A 19,958-nucleotide genomic window follows, 5' to 3' on the forward strand; every position below is an offset into this window, starting at 1 on the left:
GCATCTCTGCCTTGAAAACTATCAAAATCACTTGCTAGGCAATGGTGGTGTGCACCTTCAATCCCAGCACTCAAGAGGCAGAGGCAGGCCTGTGAGTTTGAGGCCAACCTGACTACAGAGTGAGTTGAAGGAAGGCCAGAGATGCGACACTGAGAAACTATCAAAATCATATGTATCTACAGTTATGTTTCTTTCTGCTGTATTGTGGTCCAAACCATGGGGCTCTGCACAAGCTAGGCAAGTGCTCTACAAACTCAAATGCCCACAGCTTTCAAAAAAAATGTACATTATGTATGTATGAATGCATGTATACATGCACAGGCATGCACCATAATGCAGGTATGGAAGTCGGGGGATAACTTTCAAGAGTTGGGTGTCTTTTCCATCATGAAGGTCCCAAAGACTAAATGTAGATCACAATGCTTGACAGCAGGAGCCTTTACTCACACACTCTGCCTTTGTAAGTTTACTCATTTATTGTGTGTACACAAGCCACTGCATGAATGTGGAGGTCAGAGAATAACCTTCAGAGATAAGTTCTCTCTCTTTCACCATACGGATTCAGAGATAGAAGCTGTACTGGCTAGTTTTGTGTCAACTTGACACAGGCTAGAGTTATCACAGAGAAAGGAGCTTCAGTTGGGGAAATGCCTCCATGAGAGCCACCTGTAAGGCATTTTCTCAATTAGTGATTAAGGGGGGAGGTCACCTTGTGGGTGGTGCCATCTCTGGGCTGGTAGTCTTGGTTCTATAAGAAAGCAAGCTGAGCAAGCAAGAAGCAAGTCAGTAAAGAACATCCCTCCATGGCCTCTGCATCAGCTCCTGCTTTCTGACCTGCTTGAGTTCCAGTTCTGACTTCCTTGGTGATGAACAGCAGTATGGAAGTGTAAGCTGAATAAACCCTTTCCTCCCCAACTTGCTTCTTGGTCATGATGTTTTGTCCAGGAATAGAAACCCTGACTAAGATAGAAGTCTACAGGCAATCAGGTTTGGCAGCAAACATCTGTACTCACTGAGCTATCCCACTAACCACTACCACTTCCATCAACTAATAATACAGGATTATCACTACATGTGTGAAGCAACATGCAAGAAAACCTTCTCTATAACTTTGTTTGTAATAATAAGAGACTGGAAATGTCCAAAGGGAAACTAGCAAACTACACTCAGTTTACACCATGACTATTATGCCCCTTTTATGTACTGATTGGAACACTTTCAGATACACTGGAGTAGCTGAACAAAGCAAGGTATAGGACGACAAGCAAAGTGTTCTATGCCTACATAAAAGTGAAATAAATACAAGGGAGAAGAATAAGAACATATGAGATACATTTGATAATCTGGACACAAATTATTCATAAAATGTATGACAGGAATTTTGGTTGCATCTATGGGAGCAAAGCAAGTAAGATACAAAAGTGAGATGATTTTTATTAAAATTAAATGTCATTTCACATCACTTGAGTGTTATACTAGTCTAATAACTAGAAATCATAATGGAGCATTGACAACATGCTAAGAGCTATTATAAGATAAATTTGCACACTGTTAACTACAAGTAAGCTTTAGAGAGCCAGTCGCAACAGTTTGTATTAATCCATACGCAAACTTACTAAATAGAAGTAGGTAATTTGCTGTGACATCGCTAAACTCTAATAATATCTCCAGAAAACTTCAAATATGAAAAAAAAAAGCATTTCTTTTGAGATAGTCAGCCTCAAAACTAAGTTCAAAAACTGAGTATACCAAATACACTCAACCAATAAATATTAGGAGAAACACAGACTGTACAAAATATGATTTTGCTCTGTCACCTAAACCTTTAAATATTCCCCACTGCCTATGCCTTTAAAAAAAAAAAAAAAAAAAAAAAAAGCAAAACTCTCAAATAAACTGTTCCTTTAACGGGATGCCTAAGAAGCCCTCCCAGTGCTCTGATACTGTTAGCCTCTGGAACCATAGAACTGCTGACAGCTGCTGGAGAGCTGGGCTCATCTCATGCCACTAGTCTCTATTATCCCTGCTCTGACCACATAAAATGACTGCCCTCCAGCCCTCAACACAACCACTACACCCCTACTCATCTTGGAAAATTCAGGTTATGTACCAACTGCCTCTGGCTGAAACTTTCACAACTTCTCCAGACAACCAACTGCCTCTATTTTTTTTAGTAATTTTTGACTGTAAAAAGGTTAACTGGGCTATCACAAGGGTTAAACCAGATAGCATGGTAAAGAATTTACTTACCACGGTACCTGACATAGCACACACAAGTATCCGTGCTAATTCTACTTTCCATACATTCTCTCCATCCTGTCCACTCCTTACACTATCTTAAATCACATGGATACCTTAAGTTTTAAATGTATACAATTATGACAAACTTACCATTTGACAAGCCTATTGAGACTCTTATATTGCAGTTTACATTTGATACCCTTTCACAACAAAGTAGTATTTTATTCTTCCAATCCAAAATGTATTACTACTATCAAATCTCTATGTGTGTGTGGGGGAACCAGAGGTACAACAGAACTCCCATAATAGCTGGAAACAAACATTTCTGAACTGTCCACAGGTCTGCAGACAGTAGTGCTCACATACATAAAAACCACCATAAACTGATGGACGTGTTCCTCCCATGGGGATCCCATCAGAAATAAGATTACAACATTAAACTTGAACATTACATTGAGAGTCCAGGTTATTAATAAGCTGCCTAATGCAATGGTTCCCAACCTTCCTAATGTGATCCTTTGATAGTTTCTCATGTTGGGCTGACCCCAACCATAAAATTATTGTTGCTAATATTCATAAGTGTAATTTTGCTACTGTTATGAATAATAATGAATATCTGTCGTGCAGGATATCTGATCTGCGATCCTGTGAGGGTCAATACCACAGGTTGAGAAGCACTGCACTGAAGAGGACCAATGGTATACTTCTCCGCTGCTGGGTAAATGGAATGGAGTACATCATATGACACGGAGCACTTGTCTAATACAAGATAACCTCAAACTGTATGAGCCCAAAACCCTCAAACAGGATGTCCTGCTTTCAAGTCTGGGACTCCTACAAAGCAGAAGAGAATAATCTCTACAAATCACAGCCTAACCCAAAATCTTAAAATGATAATCTACTGCCTGCAAGATAAAAATATGAATTTGTTTCAATTTCTCTAAGATGACTCAATTGTAAAAGAGTTAATAAAGTCCCCACCAAATTAAAACAAAAAAGAGGGGGCTGAAGAGATGAGTCAACAGTTAAGAGCATGAGTTGTTCTTCCAGTGACCTGGGTTTGCTTCTTGGCACCCATGGGGCAACTTCAAGCATTCCTAACTCTAATAGCAGGTGATCCAACTCTCTTTGGGCTTTGGAGGGCACCAGGCTCACATGTGGTGTTAAGACATACACGCAGACAAAATGCCCATAACACACATAAATAAATACATTAATAAATTAATTAATAAATGAGCCTTCAGATAAAGACTGGCTACTAGCCTTGCTTTTATGAAGTAAAGAATATTCTTGTATCTTATAATAAGGAAGAATCACCAGAAACATGAAAATTCCAAGGACATGTTGAAACTGGTTAGGTTTAAAAAAAAAAAGTATCCTATATGTAAAAAAGACCACTGAAGAAACAAACAGCACAATGACAGTGATAAAGAATCAGTAAATCTAAATGCATTCTGGAAGCAGGGAGTAAGAAAAAGAGAAAGACTAGAGCCCAGTTAACCAAGTTTTAGCATGTTCACTAAGTAATACAATCACCAGGCAGTAGGGGGCATTTTCCTCACTCTGGGCTCACTAGCAATTTTATTTAATATAGTAGTTTGTGCCTTTTTGATTTCAAAAGCATCTCATAACAAATAACATACTTGAAAATACCAATAGATTATAAATATGAAACCACTTAAAGGAATATGGATCACACTTTAAAATGAACTGGATTAAAATGAGCTGTGATAAAAGCCAAAGAACAATCAACGTATTAATATTCTGAACACAGCAGATGATTCAGAAAGGGCAGAGCATAAGTAGTGGTGGTATGGGCCTGTGACCCCAGCTCCACTTGTCCCCAAATAAACTTGTGAAGGCTGAGAATGAGCCTCAGTGGTAGTGGATTTATACATATAAACCAGACCTTGGGGTTCAATCCCCAGTATTACAGAGAATTAGGAAGGGAGTCTAAGATGACACTAGTTTTCTTTCAGCATTTCCCAACTTTAAAGCAGATGGCACAACACAACAAACACAAGGTCACAGCACCTTAGAATGGAATGTATTCACCCCACTGCGTCTGTGAAACCCATTTTCTAAAATTTCTTAGCAGCTGAAAGCCTATGAAAAACGTGCTTCTATCCTTACATAGCATGGTATATTGTATACAATTTTATAATCCAGCTGGAAGTCAAAGTGTCTACAGATTAATCCCAATATAACTTCCTGTTAAAAAGCTCAGTTTCCACTGCTTTCTCTTTATTCTATAACCAAACTCAAAAAGTAGAGTCCACAATTAAGAACTTTAGAGTAAGAATGCCATAGCTAATCCACAGGAGAGCTTGAAGCAAATATTAGCTGGAAAAAGAAATTACTGCTTAGCAAGCTTTTCTAATCTACAACTCCAAGCTTTTTCTCTCCGCCTGCAAGTAAATGATCAACCTTACACAAAAAGCCTGGTAGAATACTGAGAGAAAATCTAAACCCTCAGTCAACAGAGACAACACTATTCAAGTTCCTTCAAGTTCAATTTTTGGAATCTGGGAGGAACTTAGGATCAAAAGGACACAGGTGTGACAAGAACAATAGCCCACTCCAGAAGCTTAGTATGGGGAGGCTGGAGAAAAAGGTTCTTGAATTTGAGGCCAACTTGATGATCAGAACTAGTCTCGGGCTAACCTATATTACCCTACCAAGGACTGCCACCAAACAAACAAACAAACAAATAAATGGATAGAGAAAGAAAGAGCGAGCTGCTTCTACCATTTGAAGTCTAGACCCTAATCCTACACACATCAATAATGACAGACTGTAAGATCACAGAAATAGACTTCTAATCTTTTTATCTAAGTTCACAAGGCTCTCATAAAATTAAGTAACAATAGACAACACTTCACTTTCTAAGAATCAGTGAATTTTCCTCCCCAAATGACTTGTCTTCCATAGACCTCCTAAAGTGCTATTAGGACCTAGGCCTTAATATCTCACCCACATGCCTCTATTCATTCCTGGAATAATCTCTTCCAAAATTCCCAATCCATAAGATAATACCTGTCCAACATCACAGATCACAGCAGTAAATACTTCCCTCATGAAAGCCAATCACAAAAGGCTACAAATTTTATGCTTCTATCTTTTTGTGAAATCCCAAAAGTTGACAAAAAGACAGAAAGGAATCAGAAAGAATATGCCAAGTACTGAGGGCAGAAGGAATGAATTGCTAGTGAGCCCAGAGTGAGGAAAGTGCTCCCAACTAACAGATGATTGTAATACCTAGTGAACGCTAAAACCTACTCAAGTGTAAGCCTTTACACATCACACCCAACAGTCTGATCTCTGACCACACTGCCCAGGTATATGAAACAGCGCCTGCCATACAGCATGCACTCTATCTTTTCTGTTATTGGGAGTGCTTTAATTTTTTTTTTTTCCTTCCAAAATCTAATTTCCAACCCCAACGGACAGGAACCACTTGTGAGAATTAAGTCTTGGTAGGAGGTAAAACTTGTATGAGAGGAAAGAGACACTAACTCATCACACATCAGGGACAAACTCCAATGCATGCTCTAACTCCAGCTAGTCTGATCAGAACTTAGAATCCTGAGTGTAGCAAGGGCTCGGCTTAGGTCTCATGTGGTTCTGCAGCCTGTCTCTGTCTGGACTCTCCTTTGTTCCTGCACTCAAGTCCTGGACTCTTTTCTTTTCACAGTCTTGGAGTAATGTTGCTAATGTTACTGTACCCAAAGTGTCTGCAGCAAAACTAAGCTATGTTTCTTCTAATTCTTCTCAGTCTTCCTAACAATTTTAAATTTTATCTCCCCCTTTTAAAAGCTCAATCTTCTTCTGTTTTACAAAAGGCTTTCACTATTGCAAAGGAACCCACACAAGGTGAGCAGGGTCGTTCACACATACTGACAAGGACAGCCACAGGATAAAATAATTCAGCTTTAAAAGACCATTCTCTAAACTCTATACAGCAGATTAGATTGCCTTTTAAGGTGTTCTAGAGACAATAAAAGTGTCGGTCATTACTAATTATTTGCTGTTGCCACTACCCTTTCATTATAAAGCAAAAACTGTAAAGCCTTTTAAACAGTAAACATTCATGTCTTTATTAGAACTTCGTGTGCTTTTTAGATAAAATGGTCCCAAATATGTCATGTGCTCCAGAGATAACCATCTATCTAACCCTACGACTCAAACAGTTTCATTTCAACTACACAATCATTATTTCAGAGCCAAAGAACAAGGCCTCAGAGTCTGGTTAACTTTTCTTTATCCAAAGAAATTTATTTTCCTAAATTTGATTATTTGTCTTACTATATTTTGTATGGTGGCTGAAAATAAAGGACTGATAGGATCTCAGGTGTCCCAAGTTAGCCTTAAACTCACTGTGCAGCCAAGGATGACCTTGTACTCCTAACCCTCCTGCATCCTCCCAGTGCTGGGGTTGTAAGTGTGCTCCACCTCACACTTAGTTCCTTTTCAATGCACAGTAGATACTCACTTTCAAACTCAAACTGCAAAAATAGAGTCGCTTTCCTTTTGACATTTAACTACTAATAAAAATTATTTCCCTAACTGAACTATCTAAAATTAATCTGCAACTGTCAACATGTTCACTAGACACAGTATTTATTCTCAGAATACTGAAGTGAACCACACACAATTCCTCATTTAATTTGCATTGTAATTGGTCACTATAACCTTTCTACACATTCCATGTTTATACTTGTAGGCATAACATTATTGTACGCTGTGTAAAGATTATCCTTGCATTACTCAAATGCTGATTTCTCTGCCCCCATGTCTTATTGCAATCAGGACATGGCATTGTAAAGCTTATTCTAAGTAGCTGCTATAAGTTTGTATAAACATTGCTTCCCACTTATTCTCTGACTTGTCAATAAAAGCTGATCAGCCAATGGCTGGGCAGAAGAAAGAACAGGGCTGGACTTCTCTGCCAGCCAGGAGGAGAGACACAAGGGGAGGATGAAAGGGTTCACCAAGAGGAAGGGGTCTGGAGAGACATCACAGGAAAAGACCTGAACACCTGAAGCCCAGAGAGCCAGACCAATACTAAAATGCAAGGATCTTGGGGATTTTGGCTGGGAGGTAGCCAGATTAGTTTAGAGGATTAGATTATTAACTGCCCAGTTATGCCAGTTGCCATAAAGCTTGATTAAATAAATCTTATAATCTCAGTCTCATTCATTTGAGTTAGCCAGAGAAAAATCATCAACATCAAAATGCTTTTACAATACTAAATTTAGTAGTTCTAAAGATAATTATTTTTTAAAGGATGGATGCTTAAGAATAATTCTCTTTAAAACTGTATTAAAGATTTAACCACTTACTGAATACAGTATATTCCTGAACAGTTTCTGGAAGGACTTTACCTTGGAGCTCAAACTCTAGATCAGTGGTTCTCAACATATGGGTCATGACCCCTTTGGAGGCCAAAGGACCCTTTCACAGGGGTCACATAACAGCAACTATCTTGCATATCAGATATTTACAATTCATAACAGTAGTAAAATTACACAGTTATGAAGTAGCAACGTAATTTTATGGTCAGGTCACCACCACAAGGGAACTGTATTAAAGAGAGGCAGCATTAGGAAAGTTGAGAACCACTGCTCTAGATCTACTCAATACCTCAGAATCCTTACCTTTAAAATATAAATACACAAAATGTATCTATTTCTGTAAAGTTTCTGAAAGAGGAATAGCTATCTCAAAAACAAACTTACAAAGGACCTTAAAATGGCTGATTTCCACAACCCAGTGGTTACTTGAATGAAGGAGAAAGGTGTTAACAGGTGTGGTCTTGTTGGAGGAGGAGTGTCACTGGGGGCGGTCTAAGGTTTCACCACACCCACTCAGAGGTCATGCCTGCTTGCCTTCCCCACTACACATTCTCCAGTGCAGTGCTCAGCTCTATGATTAATTCTATGTGAATAGTTAGGTAAATGCATTACAATTTGTCTTAGGGTTTCTATTCCTGCACAAAACATCATGACCAAGTAGCAAGTTGAGGAGGAAAGGGTTTATTCAGCTTACACGTCCACATCACATCGCTGTTCATCACCCAAGGAAGTCAGGACAGTAACTCACACAAGGCAGGAACTTGGAAGCAGGAGCTGATCAGGAGCCATGGAGGGTGCTGTTTACTGGCTTGCTCAGCTTGCTTTCTTATAGGACCCAGGACCACCAGCCCAGGGGATGGCACCACCCACAACAGGCTAGGCCCTCCTCTCTTGATCACTAATTGAGAAAATGCATTATAGCTGGATCTCATGGAGGCATTTCCTCAAGGGAGGCTCCTTTCTCTGTGATAACTCCAGCTGCTAAGTTGACACAGAAAACCATCCAGTATACAGTTTCACTTAATTTATGAAAGTAACACAAAGTAAACAAATTCTTTAAAAAAAATTCTTTACAAGACATGTTATATTTACTTAAAATAATTTCTAAACTTTAAACAAGCAAGTATTTGTTCTCTGGTTTAGACTAATACTAAAAACATAGTTTACATTTTCACAGTTTAAAAATCAAGCCTAAATGTAAGGTCTTTGTATCCTAAATCCCTCCTTTTAAAAACCCTTTGTTCATAGTTAACACTGGGTCAATGCATAGTGTTGTAGTTTATTAGGAGGTGGAAACAAAAATATCTTTTTAAAAGAAAACAAAAGCATTTAGGAAGAAAATGAAGAAATGTTCTGCATCAGCACATCTCTGTATGTTCAGGTACCTAGGTAAAAAAAGACACAGTACACAAACTCAATGCTACTCCTTTACTGGTTTCAAGGAACTAGTATGAAAAAGCTAATAAGCTGAAATTAAGACAATGGATCAAGACTGATTTGGGAGAAAAACTCTGAAACAACAACAAAAAAATCATTAAAATTTCACAAAATGCCTCTTGAGAACATAAGAATGTCATCTGTCTTTTTTGCTCCAGTGATTATTATGAAATGTTGTTTTTTGTGTGTGCCTTAGGATGTAAAGGCCCACATAGTTACACAACAACCAAATACAAAGTATTTGTAAAAACAACCAAATACAAAGTATTTGTAACCATCACTTTTTTTTCTAAAGAACCAAATTTATAACAGGGACATCACCTATCTTACACTCCCTAACTCATGAATATTTAAAGACCTGGGGAGTGAGAGTGCATTTTGTAGTGTTATTAGCATTTTACTGTTTGTTCTTGCTTCTTTATGCATGTGGCTGTAGACAGGTAGTGTCATTAAAACCCTAACAAGTTCCAATAGAATTACACACACTGTATGTTTTCATTAACTAGAGGAATTCTGTTGCAGGAAATGTTGCTGGAAGCTACATTTTAGCCATTCCACACTTCTGCCTCCAGGCTAACATTTTAACCATTGCCACTGGTTGGGGAGTGGGATTTGGCACAACTGTAAAGATATTCCCCTCCTCTTAGAACACAGGACTAAATAGAATGATGACTCACAAGCCACGTGTGCTGGCTTCCTCGCTCCCACCATGACATTCCAGAAGCTGTTTCACACTGTGTATTAAAGAAGCAATGATACTTAAGCTCTCTGTTCTATTCTTTCAATTCTCATTCCATTAGCTTCAGTCTACAAACTGCTACCAGAACTTCTCAATGTCTCTCTGACTTAAAGAAGTGCCTATATTTCTCATTCCTCAAGGATTCCTCATTCCAGCTACAGATAGCATTACAAATACAACTATTCCAATTTTACTGGGTTTTTTTTGTTGTTGTTGTGGGTTTTTTTTCAACATTTATTTATTTGGTGTACACCATCAGGCTAGGTTAGGTACAAGTGCCTTCACCTACAGAACCATCAGTTTTCAAATTTAAAGATTCTTAAAATTAATTCCTAGGCAAAAGAGATTGTCCAGTAGGTAGAGGCTCTTGCTGCCAAGCCAAGGTATCTGTATTTTTTCCTAGGGTCCACATGGTAGAAGGAAAAAACCCAATTCCTCTGATGCTTACACCCACCCTCTCCCTAAAACAAACAAACAAACAAAAAACCACAAGTTTTGTTAAAAACAAAACTAACAAACAAAAGCCTAACTAGGTCACAATCTTGAAATCCTCATTCTTCTATCTACAATCCTAATCCCAAACCCTAGCAGTACATCCTTCCATCCTCTTAAAAAAGCAAAAAACACTGACTGCACCCAGAACTACAGCAGGCAGGCCAAAGTCTGTGTGAGATAAGAAAATAATCACAAAACATGACATTCTTTTTCTTTAAAACCTTTTAATTCAAAGAGGGGGGGGGAGAGCTAACTGATGATTGTAATTGCAACAAACCATGATAAAAATAAATAAGGTAGCTGGGCAGTGGTGGCACACACCTTTAATCCCAGCACTTGGGAAGCAGAGGCAGGCAGATTTCTGAGTTCGAGGCCAGCTTGGTTTACAGGGTGAGTTCCAGGACAGCCAGGGCTACACAGAGAAACCCTGTCCCTAAATAAATAAATAAATAAATAAATAAATAAGGTAGGAAATTACAATTGCTAAATCATGTGAGAAAAATAAGGCCTCCTGGACTTCAAGTGTCCAAAGCGCTTCTATGTCAAAGGTCCTTTAACAGCAGAACTTGAATTAAATTCAAAACACTTGACCAGAGTCCTTGTAAGCCATACAGAAACAACATGCAACTGTGAAAGGGAAGGTACAGACAAAAGCAGCAGTCTTTTAAACTTCTACGTTCGGCTCCATCCCTATCACCAGTAGCCAACTGAAAATTGTACACTACTATATAATATCCACCAACAAAGCTGGTGTTAAAATAAATAAATAAATTTTAAAAATCATGTTGGAAATAGGGCATACTGGCTCATACTTGCATTCCCCACTCGTAAGACTGAGACAGGAAGACTACCCTGAGTTGGGCCACACACAGTAAGCTCCTGAGACTTGGTCTCAACAAACAAGAACAGAATCATCTACAAAGCCCACTGGAACACACAGTGGTAGTTCCAATCCTTAAGACTCCACGCACCGTGTATAGAGTAGCTACTCTGATGCAGTTTTTAAAAACCATACTTACTAGGCGTGGCAGTGCAAGCCCAGCACAGCACGATAATGTTTGCTCAAGAGGTGGAGATAGAAGTGCAAGGCCTCCCTGAGCTACAATGGAACTCAGTATCAAAAATAAATAAATAAATAACTAAAACAAAGAGCAAAACTAATTCCTATTCCTAATTCCCGTTCACACTCACTCATTGTTAAAATCAGGAGCATATTCAGGACAGATCAGAGTTGCTGCTATACACCAAGTCCTGTTCCTCTACCTCTCCTAGATGCAGTCCTACTTCATTCCACTCAGTAAATGATCTAAAAGCTGTGCTTTCAGCATCATCATTATTATATTATTATTAATATTAATAATATTAATAGTATTATTATTATTCAGAATTTGAATTCCCTATATTCCCTATAAAGTAAAATGCTTTTGCAACCGAAATTTTGCTGAAATATAGAATCTGGTACTCAGTAGATACTGGATAAATGTTAGTTCACAGTGCAAAAAAAAAAAACAGCCCAAAACTCATAAAGGAGGCCAGCAGCCACTCTTCCCACCAACACTATGCACAAACACACTTTTCCTTCCTTTCTTTTGTAAAATACTCCCCTGTGCAGTTAAACAGCTCCTTAAAAAGAAAGCTCAAATCTCACAGCCATGACAGCTTGCTTGACTTCCTGGCCACAATCACTGCAAACCTTACAACCTGGAATCCAGCTATTACCTGAAAAGCACCCATTTAACATTTGACTAACTGCCAGTATTAGCTCACAACAGTAAACCCAACACTCAAGAAACCAAGGGAGGAGAATCACTGTATGTTCAAGGGCAGCCTGAGTTGCGTAGTGATTTCCACTACTCATCACTACAATGAACATCCGCCAAGCAAGGTTGTGTGGACAGAGGGTATACTAAGGGACACACTGGGTGTGGACAGAGGGGATACTGTGGGACACACTGGGCGTGGACAGAGGGGATACTGAGGGACACACTGGGTGTGGACAGAGGGGATACTGTGGGACACACTGGGTGTGGACAGAGGGGATACTGAGGGACACAATAGGTGTGGACAGAGGGGATACTGTGGGACACACTGGGTGTGGACAGAGGGGATACTGTGGGACACACTGGGTGTGGACAGAAGGGATACTGAGGGACACACTGGGCTTGTACTCCGAGATGCTTTCTGTGCTTTCTCTTGTTTATTTGTTTGTTTGTGGTGTTTTTTTGTTTTGTTTTTAAGGGAAGGCTACAAGGGTGGAGGGCAGATACAAGGGGACCAGAGATGAGTGGAACTGGGATACACCATATGAAACTCACACCCTTAATTTTTTTAAAATTAGGATTAAAATTCATAAGGGAGAAGGTATTAGACATTTTTACTATAATTCCAAAAGTGGCTGGCCTACTGGGAAGTATAAAGTAAACCTCGACCATCCTCAAGTAACTAGTGAATACATTAATCCCTCTCCAACCCAAAATATTGAAATTATCAAAAGCTTCAGTGGGCGGTCCTCCAGGCTCCACGATACTGAACCTAGGCAAGTGGTTTAACCTGAACTTAAGTTTCTTGTCTGCATAATATAAACAACACTGCACAAGGTGAAGGGAAGGCGGGAGCTGAAATTGCACATGGCTCTCACGAAATGCTATTTCCTGAAAAACCTGAGTCTCTCTCTCTCTCTTTTTTTTTTTTTAAGGAACAAGGAAATAGTCTAAAAATTAAAATCTTTAGGAAAAGAACTCAAGAAAAACAAGAAATTTTCACTAGCTAACTGAATCAAATTCATAAGGCTAGGATTATTTTTGCAATATTACTGTAATCAAGAATTAAGTTGGGAGTCGGGCGTGATGGCGCACGCCTTTAATCCCAGCACTCGGGAGGCAGAGGCAGGTGGATTTCTGAGTTCGAGGCCAGCCTGGTCTACAAAGTGAGTTCCAGGGCAGCCAAGGCTATACAGAGAAACCCTGTCTCGAAAAGCCAAAAAAAAAAAAAAAAAAAAGAATTAAGTTGGATTGATTATACTAACAGATGATGTATGCAGTTCTCTGAAAGGGAGCTCAAGGTACCCCACAGGCCTAAATACAGAACTTAGTCCAAGCACCTACTCCACCACCTACTAACTAAAAAAAGCTGTCACAAGTTAAATAAGACAGAACAAGTTAAAATACTGGCCATCAGGTTTACCAGTAGCCAGACCTTCCCCTCTGATCTTGAAAATAAAAATTTAACAATAAACCTGAAAGGTCACTAGACACAATGCATCCCAAACTCAGTATACGTATTTCAACTTGAACCTGGCAAGCAGGAAAGACACTAGCAGAAAAGTCTTAAGAACCTGACTTCTCAATAGCAGCATATCTGTGACTCCAAACACACACAAGTTATCAATAACAAGAATTTTAATGAATTTTTGTTATCAAGATAGCATGAATGTTCCTGCCTTTTAGACATTATAGCACATTATGAAGAGAATCCAAGTAAGAAAGTTGAACTTCACAAGCATGCCTTCACTCATCCATGGCTTCCCACTACTCTCAAACTCATCCTTGTCTTTAACTTCTAGGACCCGGCCACAGGGTGGATTACAAAGATCTACTTTTACCAAAGCCAACAAAAGTATTTGTGTTTTACAGTTGGAAGATGCTTTAAAAAAAAAAAATATTAGTTAGATCTGAGAAATTCTGTAATTTATTTAAATATATCCAAGACTTGTAAAATAAGACTATATATTAACCTGTTATTTAATCAGTGGAATTAGGCACCAACGCAGTTTCTGAGTGAAAAACAAAATACATAAAGAGAGAAAAGAAAAATCCATAATGCACTGTTGCAGAAATGAGCGAAACAGGCAGAATGAAACTCACTTAGGATAACTTTATTTACAGAAGCATTACATCCTTTTAAAGCTTTAAAACTTGCTTTTTTCATGGCTGCTCTTCAGCCTGTTTGACTGGGGTCTAAAGCAGGGCCAGTGCATGCTAATGAGGCACTTTCCCCTTAGCTACATTCCCAATCCCTACATTTTGTTTTGAAGCAACCAGCTCTCTGAGCAGGAATTTTATTCTACAACACTCTGCAAATACAGACCAAAAAGTATGTTGACCTGATACAGATATGAAGTGTTTCTTTCTTAATTCATTAGGTATTTGAAAAAACTTCATGACCTGAACCTAGGTCATGATGATTAATTTATGCTGTAAGTTTCTTAATTTAAAGTTCTGGAATTAAATCTCATGTGTCCTAACATTTACAGCTTGTAAGATCACCATCAAGTTTAACACACTACCACTTTTTGCCTCAATTCTTTAATGAAATGGGATGGGCAACCTGTAAATGGTTCACTTACTCTAGAAGAGTAACTGTAGAGAGACCTAAGAGGTTAAGTGCGATGGTGCTGGGGTGGGGGAGGGCGCCCAAACTAAAGGGACACCTTTTGCATTTGGGAAACGAGTTATTTCAGATGTAAAACTCCCTGCTAGTCATTCTTGCTTATATTGGGCACTGAGAGGGGACTTTCCTAATAAAGTTCAAGTGTGACTTTCTGAGTTGTTATCTTGAATAGCCAAACAAACATGGGGGAACACACGCACACACTTCGGAAGCAAAATAAAGAAAAATTGGGAAATTCAGACTGTGAGCAAAGGTAAAAATACTAAACAGAGAAAGTGACTTTAATCATTTTCACCCGAAACATAAATGAATGTCCAGCTGACCTCTCCTTGTAAGGTGAGATCGATATAGTAATGTAATGATTCAGTAATTGAAATATTAGACAGAAATAGCCTAGGTATAAGTTGTACCACTTTTCCTGGTCACCCCAAATGTGTTCTTAATTCAAGGTTGCCCTTTAAGAAAAAAGGGCACTTAAGGACAATTAAGTTCAAAGGGATACCAAGTACTACCCATTCAAAAATAACCAAAACTTCATTTCAAAAGAGGAAAATAGATACATAAAAAGAATAAAAAGGTACATCCTACTTAAGCTGCCATGGCATTATTTATAAGGTGACCAGTGACTATGTGGCTCTACAGACAGTGATTTCTAAAGCATGAAAGTACAACATAGCACTAGCTGTCACTTCAATACAATGCACCTGAAAAGTCCTATTCTAATTCTAATTTTTAAAATGGCTCTAACATCCAACAACTCATCAATTAAATTACAAAAGGATAAACTTAAAAACATACACACAAACACTTCAGGGAGGTGAAAGTGGATTAAAAGAAAACCTAACTTTAATAAAATGTCAACTAAGAAAATACATAGAAATTCCAAGACTAAACTAGTGTTTTCCAAGAAAAAAAAAAGTTTTCTGTTGTCTCCAGCTGCTTGACAGAATTACAAATAAAGGCAGGAGAGTTAAGATTGGAGGGAATTACACAGACTAACTAGTGTAGAGGAACGGAAAAGGCATCTTTTAAATAACCGTGGTAGGGTGAATAAGAGGAAAAAGGTTGGCAACTATCCTTAAAAACCACTAATGTGTTTGGGGGATTCGAGATCAGACAGGCCTCTTCCTCCACCAAGTATTTCAACGTAGAACATAAAAAAAATGTACTGTCTTCTCTCTAGGTCACTATACAGAGCAAGTTGTAACTCTTGACAAGGTTCATTAATACAAAACCCACTACTTTAAAGTCATTTTAGTCAACCACACTACTATCAGAAGCAATTACTTTAATTCAAACACATTCCTTTATACCTCCTTTCAGTTTTCAAGACACAGTCACAAAACGAACGTGAACGTTTAGGTTCCAGGGTGCGTCCCTTCTCTCCCCTCCATCTCCCTCCGTGGACACACAAGAACATTTTTTTTTCTAGTTCAGACATATTGATACCTACCACTCATAATCTACTCTTTATGCAACCTGCTTAATTTTGAAAGTTCTAATAAGACGTGGTAACGTTCGAGACTAAAAACTACCTTATAAGGCTATAAAAGACGGAAAGCAGGAAGCGGCTTTGACAAAACTAAGGAAGTTGCAGCGCGCTTGCTCACCGAGGGACTTTTTTTGAGGCAAGAGCTATAACCCCGGTGAGATCCTCCCCGCTGGAACTGACTTGGTTCAATGGGTAGTGGGAGATGGCTAAGAATGGGTGTGGGCGGAAACCAGGCGGCGCGTGGGTCCGCTGCAAAAGACCCCCGTGCGAGCTTCCCATTTTCACAGCCCGGTTCGTCGCTCTCCCCACCCACACGCCCTAAGAGATCGAGGGTTGTCACCGCGATCTTGCAAAACCCGCAAGGAGCGCTTCTCTCTTTCTCTCTCTCTTTTTTTTTTCTCCTTACTCCTAGGTCTGGAGGTCCCCCCCGTGGGTCCCCTGCTTCACCGGCAGCCAAGGGGAGAGAAGGGAAAGGGCAGCCAGGTGGGCCAGACGGCCTCCTCGGAAAGGATAGGGCCTGGAAACGCTCTCCGTCCCGGGAGGCTCCCGGCACCACCCCTCGCCAGTCGGGCCGGGTCCCCCCATTCATCTCCCTCCTCCGCTTCGTCCCCGGGCTCAGTCTCCCCATCCCCGAAGCCCCGCCGTACCCCGTGCCACAGTCCACCACACAGGCCGGCAGCCGTCCCGCCATCTTCCTCCTCGCCCGCCGCCGCCGTCCGTTCCGTGCTGCTGAGAGGCCGGGGAGCTAGAGACGGGAGCTAGCTGACCATGCACCGGCCCGGGCCGCCCTCGGTCCGGAGGGAGGGAGGAAGGGAGGGAGGGAGCTGTGGGAAGCCCGAGCAGGAGCGAGTGAGCAGTCGCCCAGTACTTCCGCAAGCCCAGCAGGCTGGCCGGCCGGCAGGCTGGCTGTCCCCGCCCTGCCCCGCCGCGGCCTCCTCCTCCACCCCTCCGCTCTCGGCCCTCCTCCTCCTCCTCTCCTCCTCCTCCTCCTCCTCCTCGCTCCCGCCCCCGCCCTACAACTTCTTCCCCTCGCACTGCCTTTCCGCGGGGAGCCAAGATGGCCGCCGCTGCCGACGCCCCGGCCAGGCCAGGCCCCAGGCCGCGATCGCTCCCACTTCCGGTTCCGGGTGGGAGGGGCGAGTGCGCGCGCGCGCCTGCGCGCGAGGTACCGTGCGGCCGCCCGGCCTCGGCTCGGCTCCCTTCCGGAGAGCCAGAAAGTCCACTTTGGGTTTTCAGATAGCTGGAAACCCAGAAGCCAAGCTGAGCTTGAAGGGGGGTGGGGGTGGGGGTGGGGGGGTTCCTGAAGCGGCTGCGCGTGCGCAGCGGCGCGCAGCTGTGGGTCGCGGCTCCGCTTCCGACTTGCGAAGATTCCAGTTCGCATTTTCTGGCCGGTGGCAGCCCAGAAGTCAGGCAGTTATTTAGTTAGGCTTTTGGTGGTGGTGGTGGGTGGGAGTGTGTTTCTTCTCTGCTAACTTGAGACTTGGACAGACGGCTTTCTACTGTGGGGTGAAGGGCTAATTGGACACGTGGTCAGCGGCATGTCCCCCATTATCGCTATAGGTGAGCAGTCAGAAAAGGGCTGTGTCCTGAGATTTATGTCAGTTATACTATTACATTGTAGTTTGCAAGCTCCCCAAAATGGTGGGCCTCTGCTTTTAAGACAGGCAAGGATCCAAGACGTTAGGTTGAACAATAACAGCAAACCCACCTTTTCAGGGTTTTGGGATTCCTGAGTGTCTTCAAGAAAGGCAAGTGTTGGATCAGTGACATGGCTTAGCAGGTAAAGGTGCTTGCACTCACTAACCTGAGTTTGATCCCTGGAGATCCACATGCTGGAATGAAAAGACCCCCCCACACACACACACAAGTTGTTTTTTGATTTTGCAGAGTCTTCCCCCTCATAAGAAAATATAAAACAAAAATTAAAAAAGCAAGTTTCCCAGAGGTTATACTCCACATAGCCTGTTCAGATGGCCTTCATTTGGGTTTTGGAGTGACGATAAACTTCTTTCAAGAGTAGTGAGATTGTCCCGAGCCTTTAAGAAAGGTCATCGTCCCAGAGGTTGTGTTCTACAAAATATACTGTGCAGGTGGCCTCTATTCCAGTTGGAGTGACAATGAATTTCTTTCTGTGGAGTACGGTTAGCCTGATACCAACATATTCTAGTTGAAAAAAAAAAAAAAGAAAAGAAAGAGAGAAGTGTTTTTTTTTGTTTTTTTTGTTTTTTTTTTTTGTTTTTTTTTTTACATCACAGACTTAAAAGGCAATAATTTTAAACCTTGAATACATCAGAGTAACATTGAAAGCTTAAAGTATGTTGCTGGGTCATCTACCAGGGGATTAAGCAAAATCAATGTGCAGTAGAACCTGAGAATTTACTTTCTCATCAGCAGGAACCTGGAAAGTTAATAGCTTTCCTTCCCAACAGGCTTGTCTTTTATTTATTCTTTAGCAATTCCACACATGTAAATGCTGTATCTTGATTGAATCTACCCAGAACCCTTTCTCCGGCTCCCCTGGATATCCCAACATATTCCTCCTCCTTCTCCTCTTCTTCCTTCTCCTCTTCCTCCTTCTCCTCCCTTCATGTCCCCTCTGTTTTTCATTTATTATTTTGTAATCTCCTGAATCCAATCAGTTTGGCCTGTTGAAATGCTGACTGATCTTGGCTAGATCTTCAGGTAACTGCAAAGTCTGTGTCACGTCCAGAAGACAGCATCTTCTATCCCCACCCCCATGATGCTCCCCGAGCTTTGTGGAGTAGTGAGGGTCCACATAGATGGACCATCTAAGGCTGAGCATTCAGTAGTCGCTTACCCTCAGCACTATGATCAGGTTTGTGTCTGCTTTAACTGCTAACCAGTGCAGAGAGAAACTTCTCTAGTCAAGGCTAAGGGCCGCACCAGTCTATGTATAGAAATATCAGTGTTTAGGAGGTAATATTACAACAGGTCCATTGAGCAGGGCAACAGGTTTCCCTATACAGCCTGTGACCTCCTAAACCATGGGGGTTTCGGGGGTTTCAGACAGGTTTAGCATACTTGGACTAAATTCCCTTCTGAAGAGCAGGCCTCAGATCTCATCCAAAAGTGTTTGGTCACCCCCATACCCTCTGTGCCATACTGTACTGGAGGGCATATTTTGAACAGGCTAATCTAGGTTTGCTTATATGAGACCATAATAATACATTAAGAAAAGATGTGTTATTCGATGCAGAATATTATATCAGGTGGTAAGCTGACCTGAGGGGTAAAATATAGACTTTTCTCTTACTATTGTTAGTCATTTGACAGAAAAGTATTTCTCACCAGCTCTGTATGGCAGAGACTATACTGATCCTTAATATAGTAGGGCAAAGAATAGATAAGGGATTCTGGGATCAGAGTTCTGCCTGTGAGTAGAGAAACAGATTGTATTAAGAGCCACAGAAAAGTGCTGAGAACTGTGAGAAACGGGTGAAGAGTTGGAAAACATCAGAGTAGACACACTTGAACAAAATAAGAGGTTCTGCCACAGAGTAAGAAACAGAGGAAGGAAGGGAGGAAGGCTCCCAAGGAGAGAAGAAGATGCATGTGTCCAGGACCTGACCTGAGGCAGGCCTGGGGGAGGGGAATCTGACTTCTTCCCTCCAGTGGGTAAAATGAAGACAGCCAAAGAGGATGTGATGAAAAACAAACTCTGAGAGAGAGGGTGGTACAGAAACTTGTAGATACCGCTAAGCATACTCACGCTTATCCCAAAGCAACTTGGAACTTATCAAAAGAGCTAGGGGAAAAAAAGTTTTGGCTGTAAGAACTGAACTTTCTGGAA

General features: G+C 41.0%; 1 protein-coding gene across 1 annotated transcript in view; it reads right to left on the reverse strand.

Annotated features, from left to right (window-relative positions):
- The window catches only part of Actr3 (actin related protein 3), a 43,721-nt gene extending 26,461 nt beyond the window's left edge, over positions 1-17,260 (reverse strand). The window contains exon 1 of the mRNA XM_021197370.1: positions 16,795-17,260. Coding sequence (XP_021053029.1) covers positions 16,795-16,838 — 44 coding nt within the window. The 5' untranslated portion in view covers positions 16,839-17,260. The remainder of the gene's footprint in view (positions 1-16,794) is intronic.
- Between the last annotated feature and the right edge of the window lie 2,698 nt (positions 17,261-19,958).

The sequence above is a fragment of the Mus pahari genome, chromosome 5 (assembly GCF_900095145.1).
Source record: "Mus pahari chromosome 5, PAHARI_EIJ_v1.1, whole genome shotgun sequence".
NCBI lineage: Eukaryota > Metazoa > Chordata > Mammalia > Rodentia > Muridae > Mus > Mus pahari.